General features: G+C 40.8%; 1 protein-coding gene across 7 annotated transcripts in view; it reads right to left on the bottom strand.

Moving 5' to 3' along the window:
- The window catches only part of LOC126298999 (uncharacterized), a 222,554-nt gene that overhangs the window by 86,417 nt on the left and 108,411 nt on the right, over positions 1-27,726 (bottom strand). For all 7 annotated transcript variants that reach the window (XM_049990628.1, XM_049990626.1, XM_049990630.1 and 4 more), the window contains one exon: positions 581-736. In XM_049990628.1, the coding sequence (XP_049846585.1) occupies positions 581-736 (156 nt within the window). The remainder of the gene's footprint in view (positions 1-580; positions 737-27,726) is intronic.

Here is a 27,726-nt window from a genome sequence, read left to right as displayed (position 1 = left end):
GGAACTTTCCCTGAAATACATCCTACATTCCCGTAACCCTCCTGGCCTCTGTCTTTGTTAGTCACTGTCCTCACCCATCCAGCCCCTTCCCTGTTCCCATTCCAGCACTACACAGCCATCATTCCACCATCACACTTAGTATTTTTGCTTCTCTCCTTTTCCGCTATCTCTCTCCCCCCCCCCCCCCCCCCCCCATCCCACTTCCCTGCCCACCATCTAATCTACAGCACTTCACTGTCTGCCACCCCTACACCTTTACTGAACTATCCCTCCACACCCCAACCCCCTACTTACCATCACCCAATTGCTACTCTTATCATGCACTGGTGTTACTGCTTGCAGTGTGGTTTCAGTTGCCTGAGACTGCAGTCGTGTGCACATGCATGTGCGTGTGTTGTTGAGGAAGGCCTTACAGGCCGAAAGCTTTATTTGTGACAGTCTTTTTGTTCTGCCTATCTGTGACTCAGTATCTCCAGTATATGATGCATAGCAACTTTCCTTTTCATAATATTGTTATATTCTAAATGAAAGATATTCAATACTTCTGCTGTCAAACTAAGCTCAAATATATAATACTCACTTTCTTAAATAAATTTCCATTATTCTTCAATTTACAAATTTCTTCTTTTAGTTCACTATTTTCTCTCTGCAGACGTTTAATAATGTACTGACTCCTCAGATGCTCTGACTGTATTTGATGCTCCCTCTCTTCCATAGTTTGGTGTAATTGTGCTACCTAAAAACAAAGCAATTACAAAATGCAATCACTCAATGAAACTAAGAAACAGTTTAAATCTGGTAATATTCCAGAATGTCAAGAAATACAGCCATATCCAACTAATGAGGAGGATTACTGTAACACATAAGTCTTGTGTGTGAGAAAAGCATGAGAGCTCAGAGTATGGAAGGAAGAGTAGAGTTTTGAGCATGCAAACCTCAAGCTACAGAGAATTCAATGCCACAATTTTCACATTAATTTTTTGTCCAGACCTAAATTTTGCACATACACAACTTCCTTGATTGTGAGGAGAATCTCTAGATTTGTGCTCTTACTATTTCCTCTAATAATGCTCCTATCTGGTGTATGTATTATAAATAACTTTCACATAACCATCTGGAAACCAGTCAAAGTCATTCTAGTAGTCTCCCACAAAAATTGCAGCATACTCTCCCACAGACACAGACATCACTTTGACCAATAGACTGAACATGATTCCATTTTTCGTAACACCCCCAATATCTGTAGGTCTCAAGATTTACAACTTATAAACACAGTCTACATCTGCATTTACATCTCCATCTACACTCTGCAAACCAGTGTTAAGTGCATGGCAGAGGGTACACCTCATTGTACCAGTTATTAGGGTTTTTTCCTGATCCATTCACATATGGAATGCAGGAAGTATGTTTAGTATGTTTAAATGCCTCTGTGTGTGCTGTAATTAATCTAATCTTGTTCACATGATCCCTATGTGAGCAATGTAAGAGTCATCATTTAAAGTCAGTTCTTGAAACTTTATATGTAGACTTTATTGGGATAGTTTTCATATTATTCAAGAGTCTGCCAGTTCAATTACTTCAGTGTCTCCGTGACACTCCCCTACAGGTGAAACAAACCTGTGACCATTCATGCTGCCCTTCTCTACACACATTCAATATCCCTTGTTAGTCCATGAACAATATTCTAGAGTGTGTCACACGAGTGATTTGTAAGCAGTCTCCTTTGTAATCTGATTGCATTTCTCCAGTATTCTACCAATAAACCAAAGTCTGTCATTTATTTTATTTTACACATGACTGAGCCTATGTATTCATTCCATTTCATATCCCCAGAAAGTGTTTCTCCCAGGTATTTGTCAGAGTTGGTCGATTCCTACTGCAAGTCACTGACATTACAGTGATAGAATACGAAGTTCTCTTTTTTTTCGAATTTTATATTTCTGAACATTTAAATCAAGCTACCAATCATTGCACCACTTTGAAATTTTCTCACGATCTGACTGAAAATATATGGACTGTAAACTGCTGGCTGCAAGGCTGGAGCTTGGGCATGATATTGTGACTTCCTGGGGCAAGACTGTCCTCTATTACCGACTGAGCTGTCCTGGGCAGGTGACTGGAGCTGCTGAGGCTCTGCTACAAGGGTGCTGTGCTCTGTACAGTGACCACAAACAGCACTAGAGGGAAAAGGCAGCTGCACTCCAGGGGGGCAGGCATGGGGCTTCCAGCTCGGCTGACAAATGCTGCCACTCGTCAGACTGCTGAGCAAGGAGAGGAGCCGTTATGTCCTCGAGCATGGAGTGCCCAGGTGCTGGGGCGGCTTAACCTGGTGTCGGCGTAGGTGCTGACACACGTACACACATTGCGCTGCCATCACCTGGATTATCAGAGACACTGAGTATTCTTCAATGGAATGAAGTCAATGCCAGACTCACCTATGTATTTCCACACAGCCCAGCATGATTCACCCCTCCCCCCAAGCCATGTCTCTGTCATCCTAGCACATTAAGACCCCTGAGATAGAGTTGTCTTCACAGTGTTTGTCCACGTCAAGCACTATGGTTGGGTGAGAGAGTTGGTTTTGGTGAATGGTGAGTGACATGGTAGCACTTTATGTGGATTTTGTGGCAACAGCTCAGCACAATGTGGTGCATTGAATCTAGTTTTATTTATATTATTTTTGGTGTTTGCTCTTGTTGTCAGAATAAACTGTGTGGGATAAGAGTACATAATGTTTAGAGCTACTTTTGTGAAGCCAGAGGAACCTGTGGACTTATTTGTGTTTAGAGATAATAGCGGACACGATACTTTAGTGTCAGAGGTAATTTGTAATACGCCTGGACACAATTTCCCATGTACCACAGTTGTAGCAGCTACTTGTCCTGTGTGCAGGCAAACTGGTCATGTGGCTAGCAGCTGTAATAAGTGCAGGTAGGTGATGATTCACCATAAGAATTAATTTGTGGTTAAATTTATGTGTGTAGGGTGATTAGAGGGGAGTCTGCATTTTTTTGTTCAATACCTGAATTAAGGAAGAACTAGAGTACATGGTAGAAATATATGCTACTAGTACCACCACCAAAATGACTGCTGCTTTAACTCAATGAGTGCATACGTTAACAAAGAAGCTGGAGCTCAAGAGGCAGAGAAATTTTTAATTTAACTGTGAGTTAGAAGCTGGGAAAGCGAGTTGGGTTCAGCTGCAAGAGGACTCTGAGGGCCTTCTGTCTCATATGACTCGGCAGTTGTCACATTAATTAAACACTACTCGGGCAAGACAAAGGAGGATGTGACAATTTTTATTCAGAATGTTAGGGATGCTGCAGAAGTGCATGGGCGGTCAGGAGAAATAACTCTGCATGTTGCTAACATGTAGCAGGTGATGCCAAAGCATATGTTGTGTACCACAAGACCTCGAGTAAGGCACAAACGTTTTCAGGAGTGGGCCGCTGGACTGTGCCAGCAGTGCCAGAAGAAAAATAGTGCGCAGTTTATTCAGGAGAGACCAAGTACTTTGTCAATGTGGCACAGCAAGTCTATGAAGTCATTCTCAGATAGAATCTGTAAACTGAATGCAAAGACATATGTTACAGACCCAAAATGCAGAAGCTAATAGGGTATTGTTGCAAGACACATACAACAAATGGTTCAAATGGCTCTAAGCACTATGGGACTTAATATCTGATTTCATCAGTCCCCTAGACTCAGAACTACTTAAACCTAACTAACCTAATGACATCACACACATCCCTGCCTGAGGCAGGATTCGAACCTGCGACCGTAGCTGCAGCACGGTTCCAGACTGAAGCGCCTAGAAGCATTCGGCCACAGTGGCTGGCAGACGTACAACAGTGCAGTGGACATTTTTCTGCATTGTGTACCCGCAGAGATGTCACAGTGGGTACTAATGGAAAATCCAGCATCACTTCTTAGGCTCTAAACACATATAGAGGATGTGGATATCGGCAACAAAGCAAAGAGTGGGTCACTGAGTGTTCACTTCTGAAATCAATTGTTACAAATGTGGTCGGGAGGGGCACAGGATGAAGTAATGTCAACAATCAGAGTGCTATGCGTGTAGTGTGTGGACCAGCGGGCATCTCTAGAAGTAGAAAAGCTGGGAAGCACCGGCAAGGGAAGCAGCCATTAGACACATACAGAAGCATCAGAAGGGAGTCCCAATAGACCATAACACTGCACAAGAGTGCACAAACTGAATGCTGTGGGCCTGATAAGTGGCAGCAAACAGAGACTTTTGGTAGTCACAGGGGAGCACACATCTTATCAGTCCAGACCTCATGAGAAAGACGACTCTGGGACCACCAAGGTATAGGTTACGGAAGTTGGCAATAATAGTGCGGAGTCATTGGGTATGGCAGAATTGGAGTTTTCAGTTGAGAAAACTAAGTTCGGAGAATGGCTGGAGGTACTGCCACGCATAGGCGAAGGTTATTCAAAGATGCTCAGGTTAGACTTTCTCAACAAACATCACGCTAAGGTAGATCTTTGGTAATCCACAGTATAACTAAGTGGAATTTTGTTTCCATTGGGGGAAACAGTTGCAACTGAAGCAATGGTGGAAGGCTCGCCTATAATGGAGTGAGACCAACTGAACTGAATTTGTTTTCAGTAAAGATGGATTAGCATGATAAAATAGCAGTAGTTACAGTGAAGATAGTGTGGGTTTCAGTGGATACTGATTTGTCGATAGAAACCTTATATATATACCACTGCTCAAGCAATGAAGAGTTGGATAGTTCTCATTGCTTTTTCCGCAGGAGTGCGGCACGAGTAAGTGGAATTAATGAGGAATGGATGATTCCAGTTAGCATGGATAACTTTGGCAGAGGAGAGGTGACTGTAAAAAGGTGCAGCAATAGCCACTCTGGAAGTCTTGGAAGATGAGGACTTAGATAAATCGAGTCTAGAGGAAAGATGCAAACAAACTGTTGACATGGAAGTGTTATGAGGGAAAGTGGATCGTTTGAAGGACAGTGACCGAAGGGCTATGGAAAAGTAGTTGTTGAGGTTTAGTGATTTATTTTGTACAGATGGAGGTTTACCAGCAACCTCGGTGACAGATCATCATAAATCGACAGGGGATAGCATACCAATTTATAGGAAGCCATACTGTACAGCAATACAACTACAAACATTGTAGAAGAGTCTATTAAGCAGCCACTATCAGATGGGATCGTAGAACTGGGTGATAGCCCCTGAAGAGCGAACATAGGGGTCGTGACGAAGAAATCAGTGGACCAAGGAAACACAGATTTTAGTTGACTACAGATGTCTAAATGCATGAACTATTTTGATTACTTATCCAATTCCAGACATCACAGAAACTTTGGATAATTTGAGTGCGTGTTGGTACCTGCTCCTGAGACCCATAGTTGTAAGGAATCATCAATTGGAAGTGGTGTCTGAGGACTAAAGAACACACTGGCGACTTCTCAGTGGTTGTTAGCTAGGACATTGAGAGGATTAAAACCAAACACTTGTGTGGTGTATCTGGAGGACATAATAGGCTATTCAAATGGTTTACTGGAGTATGTGAGGTGTTGGGAGGATGTCTTTAATACACTACAGTCAACAAGTTTGACGTTAAGTATAGACAAGTGCCATTTTGCGCGAACTCGGGGACCATACCTGGGACAAGTGATACGGACCAATCCTCATGTTACAAATGTGGTTCAAAATTATCCAACATCACAAACAACTAATCAGGTACAATCATTCATTTAACTTTGTATTTATTATAGGTGGTTCATGAGGGACTTCACAAAAATAGCCAAACCCTTGAACAAGCTATTGGAAAAGCGGGCAAAATTACATTGGTTGCACAAATGTCCAATGACATTTGAAAAATTAAAAGAAATATTAGTTTCAGATCCAGTATAGGTTTTTCTGGATTTTGACAAAGAGCTTATCCTTTTGATGCTTCAAATATTGTCTTGGAACAGATGGCAGATGATAGAGAACATCTGGTAGCTTACACTTCGAGGCAGTTAAACGAGGTGTAGTGCAACTACTCAACAACAGAAAAACATGTTGGTGGTCATATAGAATGTTACGTATTTTTGATGTTACCTGTATGGTAGGAAGTGTAAGGTCATAACGGACCATGCCTCATTGAAATTGTGGGCACTTAAGCTTTGTGAATTTGAGTACAAGATAATCCATATGCCAGGAAGATCACATGGAAAAGCAAACACATTAACTTGTAAGGTAGTGATGTCGAGCACCTTAGGGAAGCATGCAGAAGAGCAGCAGGGGGCAAAGGTGAAGGACAAGTACTGGCAGACACATAAGTCACTGCCACATTTCGTTATTCACAAAGGTTTGTTGTGTAGGACGACAAGGTGCAGACCACTGTGGTGGTTTCAGCAGTTTTTCAGCACGGTCATGACCATATCTTGTCACGTCATGTAGGGTGATGTGCGATGCGATAGACAGACATATAGCAGCGCAATTTTGGTGGAGGAACAGGAAGCACGACATGGAGCAGTATGATACAGTTTGCGTGCCATGCATGCAAAGGGCCAACACTGCACATCAGAAAGTGTTGTTGCGAGGATTACCACAGGTAATTGTAGATGCTGGAGTCCTCCAGCCATTTAACAGAACACCAGCAGGTAATAGGTATGTTCTCAAGATCAATGATTTTTCTTGACTTTTTGCAACAGTACTGATGCCAGACGTATGGGCTAGCACTGTTGCAGAAGCGTTAGTAAACAACTGGGTATTGAAGTTTGGGGTACATGATACCCTAGTTATAGGTCAGGATACGAACCTTGTCTCAAATTTAATGAAACAACTATCCCATGTGTTGCATATACGGAAGTTACAGACAAGCCTGTTTCATCTGCAGACTAACAGGGTAACTAAACATATGCACAAGACAATTGCAAAAACATAGTCATTATGTTAATTGCAGGCATAATATCCCTATGTCCTGTGCGCCAATAATTTGAAAATCCATATGGCAATGGTCTTGTTGTCATTTAGGGTGGTGTATAGTAGGAAGATGCTGTTTTCCTTTGATGTCTTGAATTTTAAATTATGGCCGATGGTGAGTCAGTAAGCAAGTTTGGAGGAATGTACAGAAGGCTAACACAAAGGTGTTAAAATGGTACGAACAGCCGAACAGAAGCATAGGCAAGCTGCCTCAGTACTGCATAGGACAATGGGCGATAGTCACAAATCCCTACATGCCAAAGGGGTAAAGAAAGGTAAGTACCAGGGACCTTATCAGGTCATGTGAATGATGTCACCAGTCAACATGAAGATTCAGTTCCCCACAAAAACTTCTATTACCCACGTTACTTGCTTAAAGCTGTTTAGAGGAATGGTAGAGAGGTACCACAATTACCAGAAAGCAACCAGCAGGAGAAAGTTACAAGGAGTAAAATGAAGGGACCTGGAACTGGTGAGCAATGTAAGGCGCACTATGTGCCACATAATTCTGATCTACAACCTTCCTTAAAATTCGTTAAGTCTAAAATAAATCTGGGCCTCTGGAGAAGCCAATGTGGAAATCTGCATCCACCACGATAAAAAACATGAAGACCGGCCACACCACTCTCTAGAAGACAATCCGATGCATGAATCCCAAAGGGCCTCATTGCTTGTTGCCGGTAATAAAAAAGCCTTTCCAGTAGAGGCTGAGCAATGATATGGTAGGTGGGTGTGTATGGTGTGGACAGTGTTTTATATACCTGGCGCACTGTAAGTAGCTGTCGCCTGATGTGGAGTGGCAGTTCACCAGCCTCTGTACAGAGCCTAGCCTAGGTATGGGGCTTGTTTTGAATGCCCCAGTGACCAACTGAATCCCTTCATGGTGCCCCACATCCAACATCTTCAAACAACAGGATTTCGCAGACCATGCACCCATAATTGAGCCGAGACTGCAAAAATGCCCTGTAAAACGGGAGCAGACAAATTCTGTCTGCTCCCCATGTGCTGTGGCCGAGACATTTTAAAATACTTACAGCCTTAAGTGACTGTACTTTCAGGTACTCAAGATGTAAGCTTAAAGTCAAATATGTGGCCCAGAAACCTCACTGTCTTTAAAACTAAGGACAGTGTCCCTCATCCTCAACTCGCTAAAGTTTAAAATGGAACGTGAATGGTTAAAAAGAACACACACGCAGACTTCTCAGAGGGAAACTTAAAACCACTCTTCTATACCCATTCATCAAAATGTTGAAGAGTTAGCTGCAACTGACGTGTTGTCATTGCAAAGCTTGAAGAGGAGAAAACACAGAGAAGTCATCCACAAACAAAGAACACAGGACAAGACTTTTCACTATGGATGTAATGCTATTAATAGCTATGACAAAGACAGTCACACTTAAAACGCTACCTTGAGGGACACCGTTTTCCTGCTCTAAACGATCAGGCAGGACATCACTGACTCGGTATCTAAAATACCATGGCAAGAGGAAGGACTGAATAAAAATGGGAAAACAACCATGAAAACCCCATTCGTGAAGCTGCTCCAGGATAAGATACCTCAAAGTAGTATCGTAAGACTTCTCAATGCCAAAAAATATACCTATAAGGTGATGCCAGCATAGGGAAGCCTGGTGTATAGCCGCCTCCAGGAGGAAAAGGTTATCAAAGGTGGAGCGATACCTCCTGAACCCACACTGAAACTGACTACAGAGTTACCTGGATTCTAAGATCCAGACAAGGCAGCGGGTTACCATCTGCTTCAAAGCGTTCCCCATGCAGCTAGGGAGGGAAACACTACAGTAACTACTTGGGCATGTATGGCCTTTCCCAGGTTTTAAAAGAGGAATTTAAATTACCTCACGTCACGAGTCGCGAAAGTGACCTGATGACCAAACGGCATTAAAAAGTGTGAGGAGGATATCTGTTGTGAGGTGCCGCAGCATATATTAATGGATCCTGTCGTGACTAGGGGATATGTCACAAGCTGCAGACAATACAGAATCCAGCTACCACATGGAAATGAGCAGTTGTAACCTTCATCGGAGGTGGGCCGGAAGTTCAAACTACTTTCAGCAATCACTCTATGGTGCTGCAAACATGGATCCTGAATGGCTGTTGCAGTAACTGTGGTAAAATACGCCGTCATAGTCTGGGCAATGTCTTGCGAATTGGTTTGGAGAGGGCCATTCCCCATTACAGCAGCCATGGAGCATCTGCTGCCTCTCCCAGAAACTTCTAATGGTCTCCCACACAACGGAACTTTTGGTGGAATCATTAAGGGTGTTCAGGAACTGTTGCCATTACCTCTTCTAGCTCTCTCAAATAATTTGGCGGCACTTTGCCCTCGCCACCCGAAAGGCTGCAAGATTCTGCACTCTACCAAGGGATAGGTTGCTTCTTCTGTTAACCTGTAGACTGTGGAATGGATTCTGCAGTGGTGTGGATGATCATTTTGGCAATTTGATCCACCCATGCCTCGACATTCACACCATGTTTGAACTGGGCCAACTGGCTATGAAGTGTCCAGTCGGTTCTATCGAGCACCCATTGCAGTGGTTTCCTTTCGAGTTCCACCCCATCTGAAGGTGAATCCAGATCAGGAAGTGATCTCTTCCATGCAAGTCATCGACCACTTCACATTGAGCAGTGTGATCAAGAGCTGGAGAGCAAAGTGAGAGATCAGTGGCAGAGAACGACCCAGTTTCTGTGCAGAAGTGACTGCTCTGTCCCGCATTTAGTAAGTACTCACATCATGACACAATAAGCCACTTAATTGCTCTACCCCCAGGGCAGGTAGTTGCAGAGCCCCAAAGCACATTTTGTGCATTAAAATCACCTCAGAGGTTGAAGGGACAGGGGAGCTGTGTAATGAGGTCGGTTAGGGCCTCTTCGTCAAGTGCAGCTCTTGGGGGAAGTAAAGGGAACATATTGTCAAAGGATGATGCACGAGCACTGATACAACAACTGGTTGTCAGGTAGTTTTAAGTGAGAGAGGCGAGGAGTGGTAGTTTGTACTGACGAAAATACCTACACTCCTCTAGCTCTTTCTCCACTCAGGTTGTCTTTTTTGTGGAGTACATAGCCTTTTAGCTCGGGGGTCTACAATTGCAGTGGTCTACCCTGCGATGTTGTTTGGTTGTTGGGGTCTTCAGTCCAGAGACTGGTTTGATGCAGCTCTCCATGCTACTCTATCCTGTGCAAGCTTCTTTATCTCCCAGTACCTACTGCAGGCTACATCCTTCTAAATCTGTTTAGTGTATTCATCTCTTGGTCTCCCTCTACGATTTTTACCCTCTACGCTTCCCATGAATACTAAATTGGTGATCCCTTGATGCCTCAGAACATGCCCTACCAACCGATCCCTTTTTCTAGTCAAGCTGTGCCACAAATTTCTTCTCTCTCCAATTCTATTCAATACCACGTCATTAGTTACGTGATCTACCCATCTAATCTTTAGCATTCTTCTGTAGCACCACATTTCGAAATCTTCTATTCTCTTCCTGTGTAAACTACTTACTGCCCATGTTTCACTTCCATACATGGCTACACTCCATACAAATACTTTCAGAAATGACTTCCTGACACATAAATCTATACTCGATGTAAACAAATTTATCTTCCTCAGAAACGCTTTCCTTGCCATTACCAGTCTACATTTTATATCCTCTCCACTTCGACCATCATAACTTATTTTGTTCCCCAAATAGCAAAACTCCTTTACTACTTTAAATGTCTCATTTCCTAATCTAATTCCCTCAGCATCACCCGATTTAATTTGACTACATTCCATTATCCTCGTTTTGCTTTTGTTGATGTTCATCTTATATCCTCCTTACAAGACACTGTCCATTCCATTCAGCTGCTCTTCCAGGTCCTTTGCTGTCTCTGACAGAATTACAATGTCATCGGCGAACCTCAAAGTTTTTATTTCTTCTCCCTCCATTTTAATACCTACTCCGAAGTTTTCTTTTGTTTCCTTTACTGCTTGCTCAATATACAGATTGAATAACATCAGGGAGAGGCTACAACCCTGCCTTACTCCCTCCCCAACCACTGCTTCCCTTTCACGTCCCTCGACTCTTATAACTGCCATCTGGTTTCTGTACAAATTGTAAATAGTCTTTCACTCCCTGTATTTTACCCCTGCCATCTTTAGAATTTGAAAGAGAGTATTCCAGCCAACATTGTCAAAAGCTTTCTCTAATTCTACAAATGGTAGAAACGTAGGTTTGCCTTTCCTTAATCTATTTTCTAACTTGTAGGGTCAGTATTGCCTCACGTGTTCCAACATTTCTACGGAATCCAAACTGATTTTCCCCGAGGTCGGCTTCTACCAGTTTTTCCATTTGTCTGTAAAGAATTCGTGTTAGTATTTTGCAGCTGTGGCTTATTAAACTGATAGTTCAGTAATTTTCACATCTGTCAACACCTGCTTTCTTTGGGACTGGAATTACTATATTCTTCTTGAAGTCTGAGGGTATTTCGCCAGTCTCATACATCTTGCTCAATAGATGGTACAGTTTTGTGAGGCCTGGCTCTCCCAAGGCTGCCAGTAGTTCTAATGGAATGTTGTCCACGTCCAGGGCCTTGTTTCGACTTAGGTCTTTCAGTGCTCTGTCAAACTCATCACACAGTATCATATCACCTATTTCATCTTCATCTACATTCTCTTCCATTTCCATAATATTGTCCTCTAGAACACCGTCCTTGTATAGACCCTTCATATACTCCTTCCACCTTTCTGCTTTCCCTTCTTTGCTTAGAACTGGGTTTCCAGCTGAGCTCTTGATATTCACGCAAGTGGTTCTCTTTTCTCCAAAGGTCTCTTTAATTTTCCTGTAGGCAGTATCTATCTTACCCATAGTGATATGCGCCTCTACATCCTTACATTTGTCCTGTAGCCATTTTGCACTTCCTGTCAATCTCATTTTTGAGATGTTTCTATTCCTTGTTGCCTGCTTCATTTTTGTATTTTCTCCTTTCATCAATTAAATTCTATATCTCTTCTGTTACCCAAGGATTTCTATTAGTTCTTGTCTTTTTACCTATTTGATCCTCTGCTACCTTCACTATTTCATCTCTCAAAGCTACCCATTCTTCTTCTACTGTATTTCTTTCCCCCGTTCTTGTCAATCGTTCCCTAATGCTCTCCCTGAAGCTCTAAACAACCTCTGGTTCTTTCAGTTTATGCAGGTCCCATCTCCTCAAATTGCCACCTTTTCGCAGTTTCTTCAGTTTTAATATACAGTTCATAACCAATAGATTGTGGTCAGACTCCACATTTGCCCCTGGAAACGTCTTACAATTTAAAACCTGGTTCCTGAATCTCTGTCTTACCATTATATAATCTATTTCTTAGGCCCAATCCATATTCACCTACTACGTTTCCTTCTCTTCCTTTCCCTACTATTGAGTTCCAGTCACCCATGACAATTACATTTTCGTCTCCCTTCACTATCTGAATAATTTCTTTTATCTCCTCATACATTTCATCAATCTTTTCATCATCTGCAGAGCTAGTTGGCATATAAACTTGTACTACTGTGGTAGTTGTGGGCTTCGTATGTATCTTGGCCACAATAATGCGTTCACTATGCTGTCTGTAGTAGCTAACCTGCACTCCTATTTTCCTATTCATTATTAGACCTACTCCTGCATTACCCCTATTTGATTTTGTATTTATAACCCTGTAGTCACCTGACCGGAAGTCTTGTTCCTCCTGCCACCAAACTTCACTAATTCCCACTATATCTAACTTTAACCTATCCATTTACATTTTTAAATTTTCTAACCCACCTGCGCAATTAAGGGATCTGACATTCCACACTCCAATCCGTAGAACACCAGTTTTCTTTCTCCTGATAACAATGTCCTCCTGAGTAGTCCCCACCCGGAGATCCGAATGGGGGACTATTTTACTTCCGGAATATTTTACCCAAGAGGATGCCATCATCATTTAACCATACAGTAAAGACGCATGCGCTCGGGAAAAATTATGGCTGTAGTTTCCCCTTGCTTTCAGCCGTTCGCAGTACCAGCACAGCAAGGCCGTTTTGGTTAGTGTTGCAAGGCGAGATCAGTCAATCATCCAAACTGTTGGCCCTGCAACTACTGAAAAGGCTGCTGCCCCTCTTCAGGAACCACACGTTTATCTGACCTCTCAACAGATACCCCTCCATTGTGGTTGCACCTATGGTACAGCTATCTGTATCGCTGAGGCACGCAAGCCTCCCCACCAATGGCAAGGTCAATGGTTCACGGGGGGGAGGATAAGAGATTAGAGACGGAATTCCTCCACATGCGTCCTGAACCCCTGCAAGTTCCACTCTAGGATGGGAGATATTTCATCGATGTGGTTTTAATTTATCCCTATGTTTGCACTGTGTACGTGAAGCACTTGTCGAGTGAGCGGGAGTGGAGGAGCAGTCTGGATCCACGGCATCTAACTCCGTGATGTCTACCTGATCAGTCAGAACTGAAAGAATGTTGTCTGACAGCACTCAGGACAGCTTTTGACCCAAACATCATTAACTTTCCCCTGCACTCTGTCCCTTAGATGAGGGGGAAAAGAGGCCGTTGAGAGCCACTCTGCTTGTCGTATGCCTTCTTGACACTCACTACAGAACTGTTGATGGTTTTTTCTGTGGCTGCTGCTTGCATTACTTTATCCTCAGTCATTTTGCCTTGGCATGTAAACATGCAAGTACAGGTGCTGCAAGTGGATGGTTGTATAGTGGCGAAGTCTGCGTAAAGATGGGAGAATTTGTCACCTTACATTCCTTTTTGGATTCAGTATAGGGGATCCACTTTGTGACTTTTAGTTCCTGAATTTTTCCATTCCACTGCAAAAACAGGGCAGTCAGCTGCAGACAGGGTGGCTCCCATAGCAGTTAACGCAGACTGCTGGAGATGGACAGTCAATCCCAGCTTCGTAGGCTGCCTTTCCATATTTCCCACACGTCACTTCACCCCTGCAACTCAGCATTGTGTGACCAAGATTCTCGACATTTGCAGCACCACTTAGGGTTAGGTACATAAGGCCTTAGGTTGGAGGAAACCTACCATGATGTGGTCAGGCAACAGTGGAGAGTTAAAGGTCACAATGAAGATGGCAGTCTTCTCAATTTCTCCATAATTCCTACACATACTTAGCTCTACATTCACTATCCCCTGTAATGCCCATTTCTGTTTAAGTTTGGCTATGTTGATATCCACAATGTCATGTCATGTGTCGACACACTTGCTAGAGTTAAGGGAGTTATGCAGCTGAACAATAACATCATATTCATCCAATTTTTTGGTCTTCAGAATTAGTTCAACCTGCTTTGTCCTGTTAGTCTCAACCAGTAGGTAACCATTCCACATCCACTTAATAGACTTCAGGCTTCCAGCAAGTCCTTCCAAGCCTTTGTGGATATAAAACGGGGACACTTTTTCAAACGTGCCCTCCTTCCTCTTAATGAACAAAAATATATTTTGATTTATGATTCTTTGAGCATTGTTACTATAATTCAACCGATGTAGATCATCAGGAGGGCTAATCTCCCTCATGCTCTTAGAGGATTGGATGGGAATACTCCCAGGCTGTACACCCTTCCCAATGAGAGGAGGAGGAGGAGGAGGAGGAGGAGGAGGAGGAGATGATTTCATGGGTTCCATCTCGGTCCCACGAGCAGCTAGGGAAACAAGGGTCCACTCAAGACAGAGTCCTACATGCCTGAGTAAGCCTTATACAACTGAGATGTGGCAAGCTCCCCAGATGCCTGCTAATGACTGTTCCACCTCAACAGCCAAGCATCTCATCCGAGCGCAGCACACCTTGAGATTGAGAGTGTCTTTTTCTTTTTCTTTTTAATAGATGTTTTTACCATCTTCGTGATCTGGGCAGTCAAGCCAAGATCCCCATTCCCTGCGACACACAATGTTCCGTTGTTTTGGTGCTTACCAGTCCCCAGCTCAGTAATCCCAGAGTCACCAAGCCCGTACTCAGCAAATGAATGCTGAGTCCCAGAGGGCAGCAGAGACATAGCGAAAGGAGTATAAATAATGGACCCCAGAGGCTAAAGTCAAGCAGTCGTGTTGTCATCCTGTCCAAGTTTGGAACCAGAGAGTATGACAACTGTTTAAGTTGCAGACCAACCACAACAACCATCTGGTGATGGAGTTCGGAAACCAATCGGCCCCGCTGAATCAACCACCAAGCTCCACTGTACAGGCGCATTGCATCCATGGTGGAGCGGGTCTGAAACTTGGGTTTTGCATGGGTGCAACCCGCATGGTGGGAAGGGGGGGGGGGACAGCCTACACTCTTGCAGTCTTCGGGGTTAAGGCTGTCCTAAATCACTGACTGAGCTGTCCTGAGCAGGTGCCTGGAGCTGCCGAAGCTCTGCTACCATGAGACAGCTGCTGGTTGTTTCCATTCGGTGCTTTGCATGGTGACTACAAGTAGCACTTGAGGGAACAGCCAGTTGCACTCTGGAGGGCAGGCATGGGGTTCCCGGCTTGGCTGACAAATGCTGAGGGTCACACTGCTCGGCGAGGACAGGAGCTGTTAAGTTTTCAAGGCTGGGTACCAGAGCGGCAGATTCCAGTGTCGTCACCTGACACACGGACACACTCCGTGCCGGCATTGACTGAATCAAATGAGGCACTGTGTATTCTTCGACAAAGTCAATGCCAAACTTGCCTGTGTATCTCTGCACATCCCAGCATGATTCATCCCTCTCTCCCAAACCACTTGTCTCAGTCATCCTGACGACCCTGCAGTTTGGGGGAGGGGGGGGGGGGGGTCTTATGATCTTACACTTTGCTTACACTTGTGAGTTTCCTACAGCTGTCGTTATCTGGACTAGATGGAGAGTCACCTAATCTAAAAAGCCGTAGTGATGACCCCACACAGAGTCAGCTACTTGGGTATCAGTCTCTGAACTGTAGTGCACACCTGACCCATAGTAGTAAAGGAAAGCACACTGCTCGAAAAAATAAGGATCGTTTCCATTTTGTAAAATGTAAGTCATAAGTAACCTCAATAATAAATTTTCAGATACAGTGTATTGCAGAATACAGAATTTTCCATTCCCACTTGACTACAGAGGAAACCATAGACATTATTGTGTGAAAACTGTTATCTACCCCTTGATCTCAGCTGATCACAATGCGATAAAAATTGACATAGCAAATTTGTGCTATCATGTAACTTACCAGATATAGATCCATCATTGCAACAAAAAGGTTTTTTGGTGTGACATGAATCGAAATGATGATACTTTCTGACACTATGTACTATACATGCAATAACAGAATGAATGAAGAAATATGTTATGGTTAACATTAGAAAAATGTGCGAGAAAAACATGGATAAATATCTGTAAACCATGGAACTTTGAATAAGGACTCTATCCAGCAGTGGATGTCAGATGACATGGTGGTAATGGTTGCTATTCATGCTGTTCGGGTGATTCAACCGCAATCAGAGAGAAATGTACATAGTGTGGAACATGTCCGAGCAGCACTGGCACTAAGTCTGTGAACAATTCATTATGTTATGGAGTTAGTTTAGAAGGTTGTATGCAGTAAATTATTCATGATTAGTCTTCTCTTTCACCTGAAAAAGCTTCAAAGTGTGCATTGTACAAAGTTTCAATTATCATATCAAAGAAATAAATTTACAGTAGACTCTCGATTAACAGTCACTTTTGGGACCAGGGGTGGTTGGAACATCAGGAAGGTCAGATATTCAGAGGAGAATGAAACAAGCCATTTACAGAGATCAAAATGGTGTAAGAAAAATACATTTTAATAAAGAGAAAGGAAAACAGGAAATTTTACACACCTAAAATTTATTTTAAAAAGTTTAAAATGTTTTTTTGTTATATTTCTTACATCTTGACTTCGCAGCTGTATTAGGCCACTTCTTCACTCATGATATGGCCACAGCTGTAGTAACTCACTGCTGTTCCAAATGCAAGGGTGTGCTGGAAAAGGATGCCTCTGAATTTTTTATGTGAAAACTCTTTTTAATCTATTTAAATAAAATAAATGATGTTAACATTCTACATCATTATTCTTCATATCTACAAATTTCTTTCTCAACAGTCACCTTGGCGACAAACGTATTTCTCCCCGTGAGAGACCAGTTTGTCGATACTGTCACTGTAGACTGTTTCACTCTGTTGAAGGAGGCACAAGCTCACCTCAGCTTGCACCACTTCATCACAATGAAAGTGAAGTGCTTGGCGGCATTCTTCAATGTTTGAGAACAGATGAAAATCGAATAGGGCGAAGTAAAGACTCTAAGGAAGATGACTGATAACTGAGAAACAGATGTGTTTGATTGTTGCTGATGTCACAGCACTCATATGTGGTCTGGCACTGCCATGCTGAAGAGAGGATGCTCTACATGTGGACAAACCCTTGGAATTCGAAACTCAATTGCAGCATTCTGCTTCTCATGCATTGACACAGTACACTACACACTGCTGTGTCATTGCCACAATTCAGAGCTCTCTAGTGGCAAAGAGTTGCAAATATGTAGATATGAAGAATGAAGATGTATAATGTTAGCAACATTTGCTTACTTGAAAAGCTTTAAGAATTTTCATATAAAAATTTTGGAGGCATTATTTTTCAGTATGCCCGTGCCTCTAATGCATCCTTTGCTGAAGAGTGGCTGATTTTTTTTGTCTTCTTCCTTATCAACATCATTTAACTCATCATGCTCAGACTATACTGTTGCAAAACTGGATCGATGATCTGATTATCAAGTTCTTCACTGGTAATAGCAGCAATGTCACCTTCTGCTAGCCACTCCTCTACATCTGTAGGCTGGGTAACATTCTGAAGACTTTGCAAGTTGGTGACTAAATCTGCAGAGAGTGACTCATTATTTAATTGGTTTAGGCTAGGACAAACTACCTTACATGATTTTTATACAGTGGGATGCTCAAGTCCTTCCCAAGCTTGAGAAACTGGGTAAATTGCATCTTTTATGCTGAGGTTTTTCATTGCTTCATAAAGATCACAACCCTCTTCCATTTTCTCTAGCAAAGTGCTCATGTATTCTCTCCTGTAACATCATTTTAACTACTCAGTAAATCCATGGTCCTTGTTTGAATTTCGGACTCAAGAGTGGTTTGGGCATTTTCCAACAATACATTTGAACAGAGGGGTAAGGTTTCAATTTCAAGTGTTTTTAACAGCTGGAACAATTTCATCAAAAAAACTATTTTTTAATAAATTAGCACTCATCCAAGCAATTATCTGAGCTTAGTAACACACATGATGTGTTGTCATGTTTACGTTCCTCAGGCTCTTAGTTTCTTACATTTACAACTACAAACAACAGCAATGTAGGGTCACCACTTGCGTTGCTGCATGTCGCCATGGTTTGCCTGTCATCTAGCAGTTTTCAGCCTGTGACTGTGATTCATAATAGCAACTTGTTGAACGCCATGATCATTTTTCCACCAGTAAAGTCCCACCTTCACTTACTTAAAATTCCTCATCTACAATCCCATCCATTCCCTCCCTCCCCCCCCCCCCCCCCCCCCCCTGCTGCCCACATTTTTGGTGCAACTGAATAGGTATGTGAAAGGGGCTGAAAGAGGAGACCCCTTACATCTTTCTTGACAAAACCAAATATACAGAGTCATGCATTGACACAGAGCACGTGTTTTGTTTTGTTTTGTTTTGTTTTCCACTCTTTTCTAATTTTATGGTATTTTCACCACCTGCAGCTAATAAAAAAGGTTAAAGATATATTCAGTTCTTTTTCCAGTCTTTAAGTATTGTCACTCCAACACCCATGTCAGAGGCTAATTTAGTAACTGACTCATTTTTGTAAAGTCTTGGCAGAACACTTAGTTTCTGTTGAATTGTGCACACAATGAATTCCCTTTCCTGCTTTGTATCCGCTTTTAGTCTTTTAGAATCCCTTACACTTCTGAATCATAACTTAATAACCTGCAACTTTAAAACTGAAAGAAATACAAAGGTGGTTTAATAAGTTTGGTAAAAAAGTCTCTAACTTTGCTACAAAATACTCGTCAACTGCAACTATCACTTCCTCATTTGGTGAAAATTTCTTCCCAGCAAACCATAGTTTCACATTAGGTAACAGGAAGACATCACTAGGGGCTAAGCCTGGGGAACAGGATAAATGAGGAACAAATTTAAAACACTTTCACCCTTGGTATCGCTGATGCGTAGGATGTGTATTATCCTAGGAAAGAGGACTTTTTTTGCGTGCCAACCTTTGTCTTTTTTCACTAAAAGAAGATTCGAACAGTGACGTAGAACATGCTCCAGTAATAGTTCTGCCTTTTTCTAAGTAATCTATGAGGATTATTCCTCGGGAATTCCAAAAAAACAGTGGCCATCACCTTACCAGCTGACATGTGCCTTCCTTCGTGTACTTTCACCAGGCTTTATCCATTGTTTTGACTGCCATTTTGCCTCTGGTGTGTAATAATGGACAATGTTTCATCAACAGTCACACACTAGCACAAAAAAGCTTGCCGATAGCAATTAAAAATCACTGGACATTGTGTTGGAATGTTGTCCTGGATGTGCATTTAGTTGACTTAGCAATCGTGGCACCAACCTCCACCTCACACATAGCATTTTCACAGACACTTCTTTGAGCAGGATATTATGCACTCGTTCAGTTGAGATGACTACAGTCTCAGCAATCTCTTGAATTTTTATTCAGTGTGTTGCGTTACCGCATCATTGATTGTCAATGGTTTCCTTTGTGCTGACTTCAATTTGACAGCCAGAACACACTTCGACTTCAGTTCTTGTCCAACCACATTGAAAGCTTTGAGTCCAAAAGTAAATGGTCTTAAATGATCATGCAGAATCCACGTGAAATTCACCCAGTTCTGTTTTGATTTGTGTGGTGGTCCAATGTTTCAAATAAAAATGTTAATAACAACATGAAACACTGTTTTCTCCATTTTCAATCACAGTCAACACACTGACCAAGTCAGACGGCTGTCAACAATGAACTGTACACTGTACATTGTTGAAATTCTTTACACAATCCTTGGAATAATCAAAGCAACCAACCACAATGGCACAACAAAAATGTTCCATTTTTTCACGAACATTTACCACTTATCTAACCTCCCTCATACAGTAATAACCATAAAAAGCATAAAGATAAAACAGCAGATTAAGGTGCACAGTAAAGCAAACAGTGTGGCAGTAAAACAGTCTGACAACTAAGCATGCATCATGGCCACGAGTCAGATGGACACCTGTTGTGATAGGAATGAAACTGATCGATGACGCTGGCATGCTGTTTGGCGTGAAGTGCAGACAGATGCTCGGACATATTGTCAGATAATCCAAGGAATCAGGTAACTGAAGTTCAGGTAATCGAGGTTCTACTGTGTGTAACTAATTTTTTTGTTTGTTTGCAGGTATACGTCTGCAGTTTGATGTATACTGAAATTTTCATGCCACAATATTTTAGATCACTACTAGAGGAGCCAGAACAAAATGATTGAGAACACTGACAAAGGGAAATATCATGCAGTAATTTGTTTTTAGCTTTTCAAGTGGAAAAACACTGCATTAATTCATGCTGAGATGATGGAAGTGTATAGCAACAATGCACCATCATGTGACAGCAGTTAGATGGCACTGATGCTTTCAGGGTGGTCAAACAGTTTTAATGGCTAACAACAATATGATACACCCTCTTTCTGTGAATGACTGGGAACTGCAAGAGAGGAGAAGGCACTAGAGCTCAAAGACCAGCATATCAGAAACGAGGCAAAAGAGTGAAAAGTGATGAACAGTCATAGATCAGTTTACTGTACATCTTGCACGACATTTTCATCCTCGAGCAGGCACACCAATTTCCATAACACAAGTGGACACACTGCGTACTTTGTACACATGTAAGGAATAGCTGTCTTCATGTTACCTAGGTGACACTTATCAGCAAAAGCACAGTTTAATCTTAGTTTCATTAAACACCAACCAAATAAACTTATATTATATGAGCTAAATCACTGTTTAATTAAACAATAATAAAATAAAATTTCATTGTATCACTATGCTGGTGCGTACATGTGTTATCCAACAATAACAACCCACATGGAGCATTAAACAGTGGAGCTCCATCAGATCCCAGCCAAAGGCTTATTCAATTACTAATTATCTCACAGAGAACTGCCTCATTGTGGGATTGTGGTGCACTTGGAATCTCGGTCATTCTCTTGTACGAGTCCTGAATTTATTCTTACCTACCTCACAATTAATTTTGTATTACTGCTCCTCACTTAGACGTATGACAACACAACTTATCACTGTGTTAGCCGAAGCAATAACAAGGGAATAGGTATGGCCCCGCAATTGTAAAACAAGGGAACTGTACAAGACAATGTTACTTGTGGCTGGCACACTTTATACATAGGTGCACCCACTCAAGGGTTAAATATGACAAGAGGGGATGTTTTGTTGTTCCCAATACCAACTCAGCTAATTCAGCACAGGATGCTGTTTCACATACTGTTTCTTTGCAATATCAAATTTTGCCTCATCCCAAGCCCTCTCAAATTCTCCTGGCTGCTTCATCTTTTTTCAAATTAAGAAGCCATTGTGGGACAGGTATATCCAGTACAACAACAAGGTGAATATTGAGGTGGAAAGTTTCCTTTGTTTTTATTATTATTTCTTTCCTTTCTAAGACATTATGTCTGGTTAAAAATGGAAAGTGACGCGGACCTTGATCAAGCGTGACTTCCTTTTAACTGTACGGTATATGTTCCATGGCATTTAGGAACTTTCGGGTGATTGAACATGTATCAATAAATACAGATTTCTTTAGTTGTATATATACATTTGTATGTAGCTGTATTGCGGTGATGTACTTGTGGATATTGTGTACTCCTGTAGTTGATAGTGTAATTGGTATGTCCTTGATTTCCTCAGCCAGTTGGATGAATTTTTCAATTTTTTCTCCTGTTTTCTTACGTATATATGTTATATTGGGTATGGATATTTCGATTAGTTGTGTTAATTTCTTCTTTTTATTGGTAAGTATAATTTGTATTCATCATTCTACAGTACATTTTGTGATGCACACTTGTATATGGGAACGTGTTGTTTTATTAGTTTATGTTGTATGGCAAGCTGTTGATGTATTATTTTTGCTACATTGTCATGTCTTCTGGGGTATTCTTTATTTGCTAGTATTGTACATCCGCTTGTGATGTGATCTACTGTTTCTATTTGTTGTTTGCAAAGTGTGCATTTATCTGTTGTGGTATTGGGATTTTTAATAATATGCTTGCTGTAATATCTGGTGTTTATTGTTTGATGCTGTATTGCAATCATGAATCCTTCCGTCTCACTGTATATATTGCCTTTTCTTAGCCATGTGTTGGATGCGTCTTCATCGATGTGTGGCTGTGTTAGATGATATGGGTGCTTGCCATGTAGTGTTTTCTTTTTCCAATTTACTTTCTTCGTATCTGTTGATGTTATGTGATCTAAAGGGTTGTAGAAGTGGTTATGAAATTGCAATGGTGTAGCCGATGTATTTATATGAGTGACTGCTTTGTGTATTTTGCTAGTTTCTGCTCGTTCTATAAAGAATTTTCTTAAATTGTCTACCTGTCCATAATGTAGATTTTTTATGTCGATAAATCCCCTTCCTTTCTGCTTAAAGTGAATCTTTCTGTTGCTGAATGTATGTGATGTATTCTATATTTGTGGCATTGTGATCGTGTAAGTGTATTGAGTGGTTCTAGGTCTGTGTTACTCCATTTCACTACTCCAAATGAGGAGGTCAATATTGATATAGCATTAGTATTTATAGCTTTTGTCTTGTTTCTTGCTGTCAGTTCTGTTTTCAGTATCTTTGTTAGTCTTTGTCTATATTTTTCTTTTAGTTCTTCTTTAATATTTATATTATCTATTCATATTTTTTGTCTGTATCCTAGATATTTAAGGGCACCTGTTTTTTTCCATCGCTTCTATGCAGTCACTGTGGTTATCCAATATGTAATCTTTTTGTTTAGTGTGTTTTCCCTTGACTATGCTATTCTTCTTACATTTGTCTGTCCCTCCGCCACACACCGTCAGGTGGCTTGCGGAGTACGGATGTAGATGTAGATGTAAAAGCCATATTTATGTCATTGCTGAATACTTCTGTTACCTTTAGTACTTGGTTGAGTTGTTGATTTGTTGCTGCCAGTAGTTTTAGATCATCCGTGTCTTGCAAATGTGTGATTTTGTGTTGGTATGTTCCAGTAATATTATATCCATAATTTCTATTATTTAGCATGTTGGATAGTGGGTTCAGAGCAAGGCAGAACCAGGAAGGACTTAATGAGTCTCGTTGGTATATTCCACACTTATTCTGTATTGGCTGTGATGTGATATTATTTGAATTTGTTTGGATATTAAGTGTGGTTTTCCAATTTTTCATTACTATGTTTAGGAACTGTATCAATTTAGGATCTACTTTGTATATTTCCCAATATTTGTAGTAACCATGAGTGGGGGTACACTATCAAAAGCTTTTTGGTAATCAATGTATGCGTAGTGTAGGGACCTTTGTTTAGTTTTAGCTTGATATATCACCTCTGCATCTATTATCAGTTGCTCTTTACATCCTCTTGCTCCTTTGCAGCAGCCTTTTTGTTCTCCATTTATAACTTTGTTCTGTGTTGTATGTGTCATTAATTTCTGTGTAATGACAGAAGTTAATATTTTGTACATTGTTTGTAGGCATGTTATGGGGTGATATTTTGTATATTGTTGGTAGGCATGTTATGGGGTGATATTTTGCTGGGTTTGCTGTGTGTGCTTGATAATAATAATTATAATAATAATTATTATTTTTGAACAGCCAAAATGCAGACTTCTACAACCGAAGTTTCCACCAAGGACTAGCACCATTACTAGGTTTCATGGTAACAGGTTGATTTTTTGATGTGATAATTAAAGCAATATTGTAATACTGGCTTTACTTCATTTCACACTTGCACAACATTGCACTTTTATTAACATACGTTAAGTTTTTTTTATCGTTTTTTTGTTTTCTTGGGACCACTTCAGAATTTGGTTTTCAAAGAGATTTTCACTGTTCTAGAAAATAAAAATTTTATATCTTTCATGACTTTACAATTACATTTACTGTACTTCATTCAAATACCCAAATAAATGCAAATAGTAATTCAAACAGGACTTGCCCAGCACTGCCTCTTACGAAGAACTATTTAATTAATGTTTTCTGAATTTACAGTCAGATACAACTATAACTGCTATTCTTTATATTATAATTTATTTTCAATTATTCAAAAAAGACAAAGAAAATGAATGCTCAACATTTAGGGGAAAGCATTTTTATTTGTATCAAAACATGGCCAAAAACTTTTCAAGGGTAGGAGAATACTCTATGGAAAAAACTTTTAGCGGCTGTGAAACAATGCTGGCACAGTGGGTTGGTTCAACTACCAAACATACTGATTGTTGTTAATTGTTTGCTACTCCAGTCTTGTCCACAGTCAATGCCTCTTCCTGATACTAAACACAAATATGATAGCAGCAAGTATATTTTAAAGAATAGCAGCCAGAGTCAAAGATCGGTATACAGCACTAACATGAATGAAAAGTAACATGCAATATTTCCAGCTTATGATGAGAACGTGCACAAAAGAAATTATTTCTCAAAATATTACACAAAAATAGTCTTATCTGTGCTCAGTTCTATTACAAGACAACATACAAGTTATTCTTGTGTGTTACTAATGAACCTGGCAATGCTTTGTAATTACTAAATATATATGGGAACTGGATATACGTCCTAATATCCTCCTCACTCATTTCTCTCCAAGCATTTCCTCCACCTCCACCCCCTCTCTGTTAATCTCCTCTTCCACCCCCTATGCCCCCCTCTCTATGTCCATCTTCTTCTCCTCTGCCCCCTCTCCCTCTATGTCTCCCCCCCCCCCCTTTCTGATTTTGAGACTTGTTCATTGTTAGTGCCAACAAAAAACATGACTGGGAACTGAAGACCCTTAAAACGAATGGGTATATCGACTGGGATCATACGTATATGGGGTATGAGAGACTTCTCCTGCTGATGGATCTGTGAGGATAGTTGCCTCAATGACAGTATTTCGCATGGTTTTAATGTGCAAATGAGTATGATTATACAGTTTTGCATTGTTCAGATTATGTATCAGTACTCTAATCTTAAGGTGCTAACACAATAACAACTTTGTTTTTGTAAAATTGATGGCAAGGAAGAGTCAAACAGCATATCTTTGTGAATACTATTTTTGTTTAAAACTATATATGATGAGAAAGAATGTATATGGGAGAAACAGTTTGTCTAATGGTTTACAAGCCCTGCTATTTTAGTTTAAACTGACAGCAGAAAAGAAAACAAATCCACCCCTTTTCACTGCACAGCATTTTCTTTCTTACAGTCAGTTTAACAGAAAACCTAAACATTGGTGCTTAAATAAATATATAGCCTACGTCCATCTCAGTGTTTATTAGAGTACCATGTAAAAATTTGAAGTAAATCGGCCAAGTACTCTGGCCTTTTTTTTTTTTTAACTACCTTACATGTCTACTTGTCTTTATATATTACTAGAAGATCAGTTAGAGATTCACTGCATAGATTCTTAACAGGGAAAATTTTGCTGGTTGTCACTACTGCCAAATGGTTAATCTACAGGTTTTCTACATAAAAGAGCAAAGCTTTGATTCAGTGTTAGGTTACAACAGTTTTTATCTGTTCCTTGGTTGCCATTAAGAGACGCACACTATATGGAAAGTAGCTATTCTGAAGGTGTGAGTTAATTTTTCACAGCAGGTACGACTTTTTAGGCTGGTGGCAAATATGATAAATGCATGTGAAACATTTGCTGTTATCCCAACCAGTGAGACAGCTCCGACAACTACTACTACCACGACCATGACCACCACCACCACCACCACCACCACCACCACCAACAACAACAATAAAGTAATACCATCACAGTGTAGCAGAACAGTGAAGGTGACTAAAAGCTGACAATTCAGTTGCTGCAGCAGCAGCAGGAAAAACTCAGGTTTTCTAATGATTATATTGTAGAACTCAAAGCATGGGGAGGCTATACCCAACAGCCCACAGATTTCCACGCACTTGAACATTGAAAAGTAAACCCTGGTAAAAGGGTTCAGGTCACTAAGCCTTAGTTTTCAAATTAGTAGAGAACTATAATTTGTACTGTACAAGCAACCACTTCTTTTGATTTGTCAATTCACTGAATGATGAATGTCACGAAAGAATTTAAATACATGAATCTTCTGCACCATACATATTGTATAATGAATCACTGGTAAATGCACAACTTTTCTAATAGTCACTAGAAAAGAAAATTCTGATTACATTCAAGAAAACACATGTGCGTGTACTTAGTTAATGGTAAGAGATTACCTGAAAAGTAATATGAAGCAATACGTGTTGTTGATGTCGTCTGTTACTGCATACTTTATTACTCTTACTCATTTTATTATATTACCCTGTAACTATTGCACATAGTAAAATTAATCTTCAGTTTTATTAAATCTCTTAATTATCCATGTGGACATAAAACATTTAAGCAAGGAAATTTGCACTAACAACATCCTATTTGGTAAGTAATTGCTCTAATCACTGTGCTGACTCTCCAGGTGAAAGTAGTAGAGCACTTTATCATAAAGACTCTCAAACTTTGATTTACTTGAAAATCAAGGCCTAGTGACCTAAAACCCATATCATATGCACACAATAACAGAGACTGGACTTACTTTTAGGATCACCTTACCCAAAGAGAAACGGCATTCATAGTAGTATTCTACTGCACTGAATGATACTCCTGCATGTCTTTCATGTAATCACTTTTTCAGTAATAGGAAATGACAGCAAACAATTCAGGGCCAGGTACTTTAACCACCTCGCTTTGAGTCCAGACATTTTCTTCATGAGCCATACCTCATTGTCAACTGGATATTCATTACCACATCACTGGTACTGTGGTGAAAGGGAATTTGATGGCATCTGAGTCTGAGGCATGGCATGGTGTCCCAGAGTGCATGAAGTAACAGTGGGTAAAATGATACAGTGATACTGGAAAATATATCAGGCATTTGAGAACTGGGTGTTTTACATGTAAACATATCACAGCAAAATCATATTTTAAATGCATTGCAATTTAAACATAATACTGCATTTCACATGTCAATTGACACAGTTCAACATAGGCTGTGGAATACTAGACTACAAGAACAGCTTGCAGCCATCAACGCCAAGTTCTGTGATAATCACTGACTAGCACTAACTGGTGAAAATATCTACTGGGACTGGTGGGATGTTACGTTTTCTGATGAAATGATGTTTTTTTTTCTGTTGAATCAGTATTTTCCACAGCTAATGATGGTTCGGTACGAATATATGGGCCAAATGATGTCCGTTTCAACCCCCCAATGCATCCGCTAGTGATCTTCCAGTGGCCTTGTGTCTATGGCAGTTTGGGTTGGATATGTTCCCATGGGCTTGGGGTACTTCATAGGATACAGGGCAGACCTGATATGTCCCGGGATATTCATATTATGGGTAATTCTAATCCGTTAGTGCAACAACTATATCCTGAAGGAAGGATCTGTTTTTGGCAGGATCAGTCTAAAATACAAATGTCAGTGGTGGTGCAGGAGTTATTTGCAAAACAGATCAACATTTCACGTGACTGGTTTCCTCCTGCACCAGACCACAGCCGC

Source organism: Schistocerca gregaria, chromosome X (genome assembly GCF_023897955.1).
Source record: "Schistocerca gregaria isolate iqSchGreg1 chromosome X, iqSchGreg1.2, whole genome shotgun sequence".
NCBI classification, from domain to species: Eukaryota; Metazoa; Arthropoda; class Insecta; order Orthoptera; family Acrididae; genus Schistocerca; species Schistocerca gregaria.
Note: the sequence above shows the minus strand (reverse complement) of the source record. Positions and strands in the feature narration are given on the sequence as shown.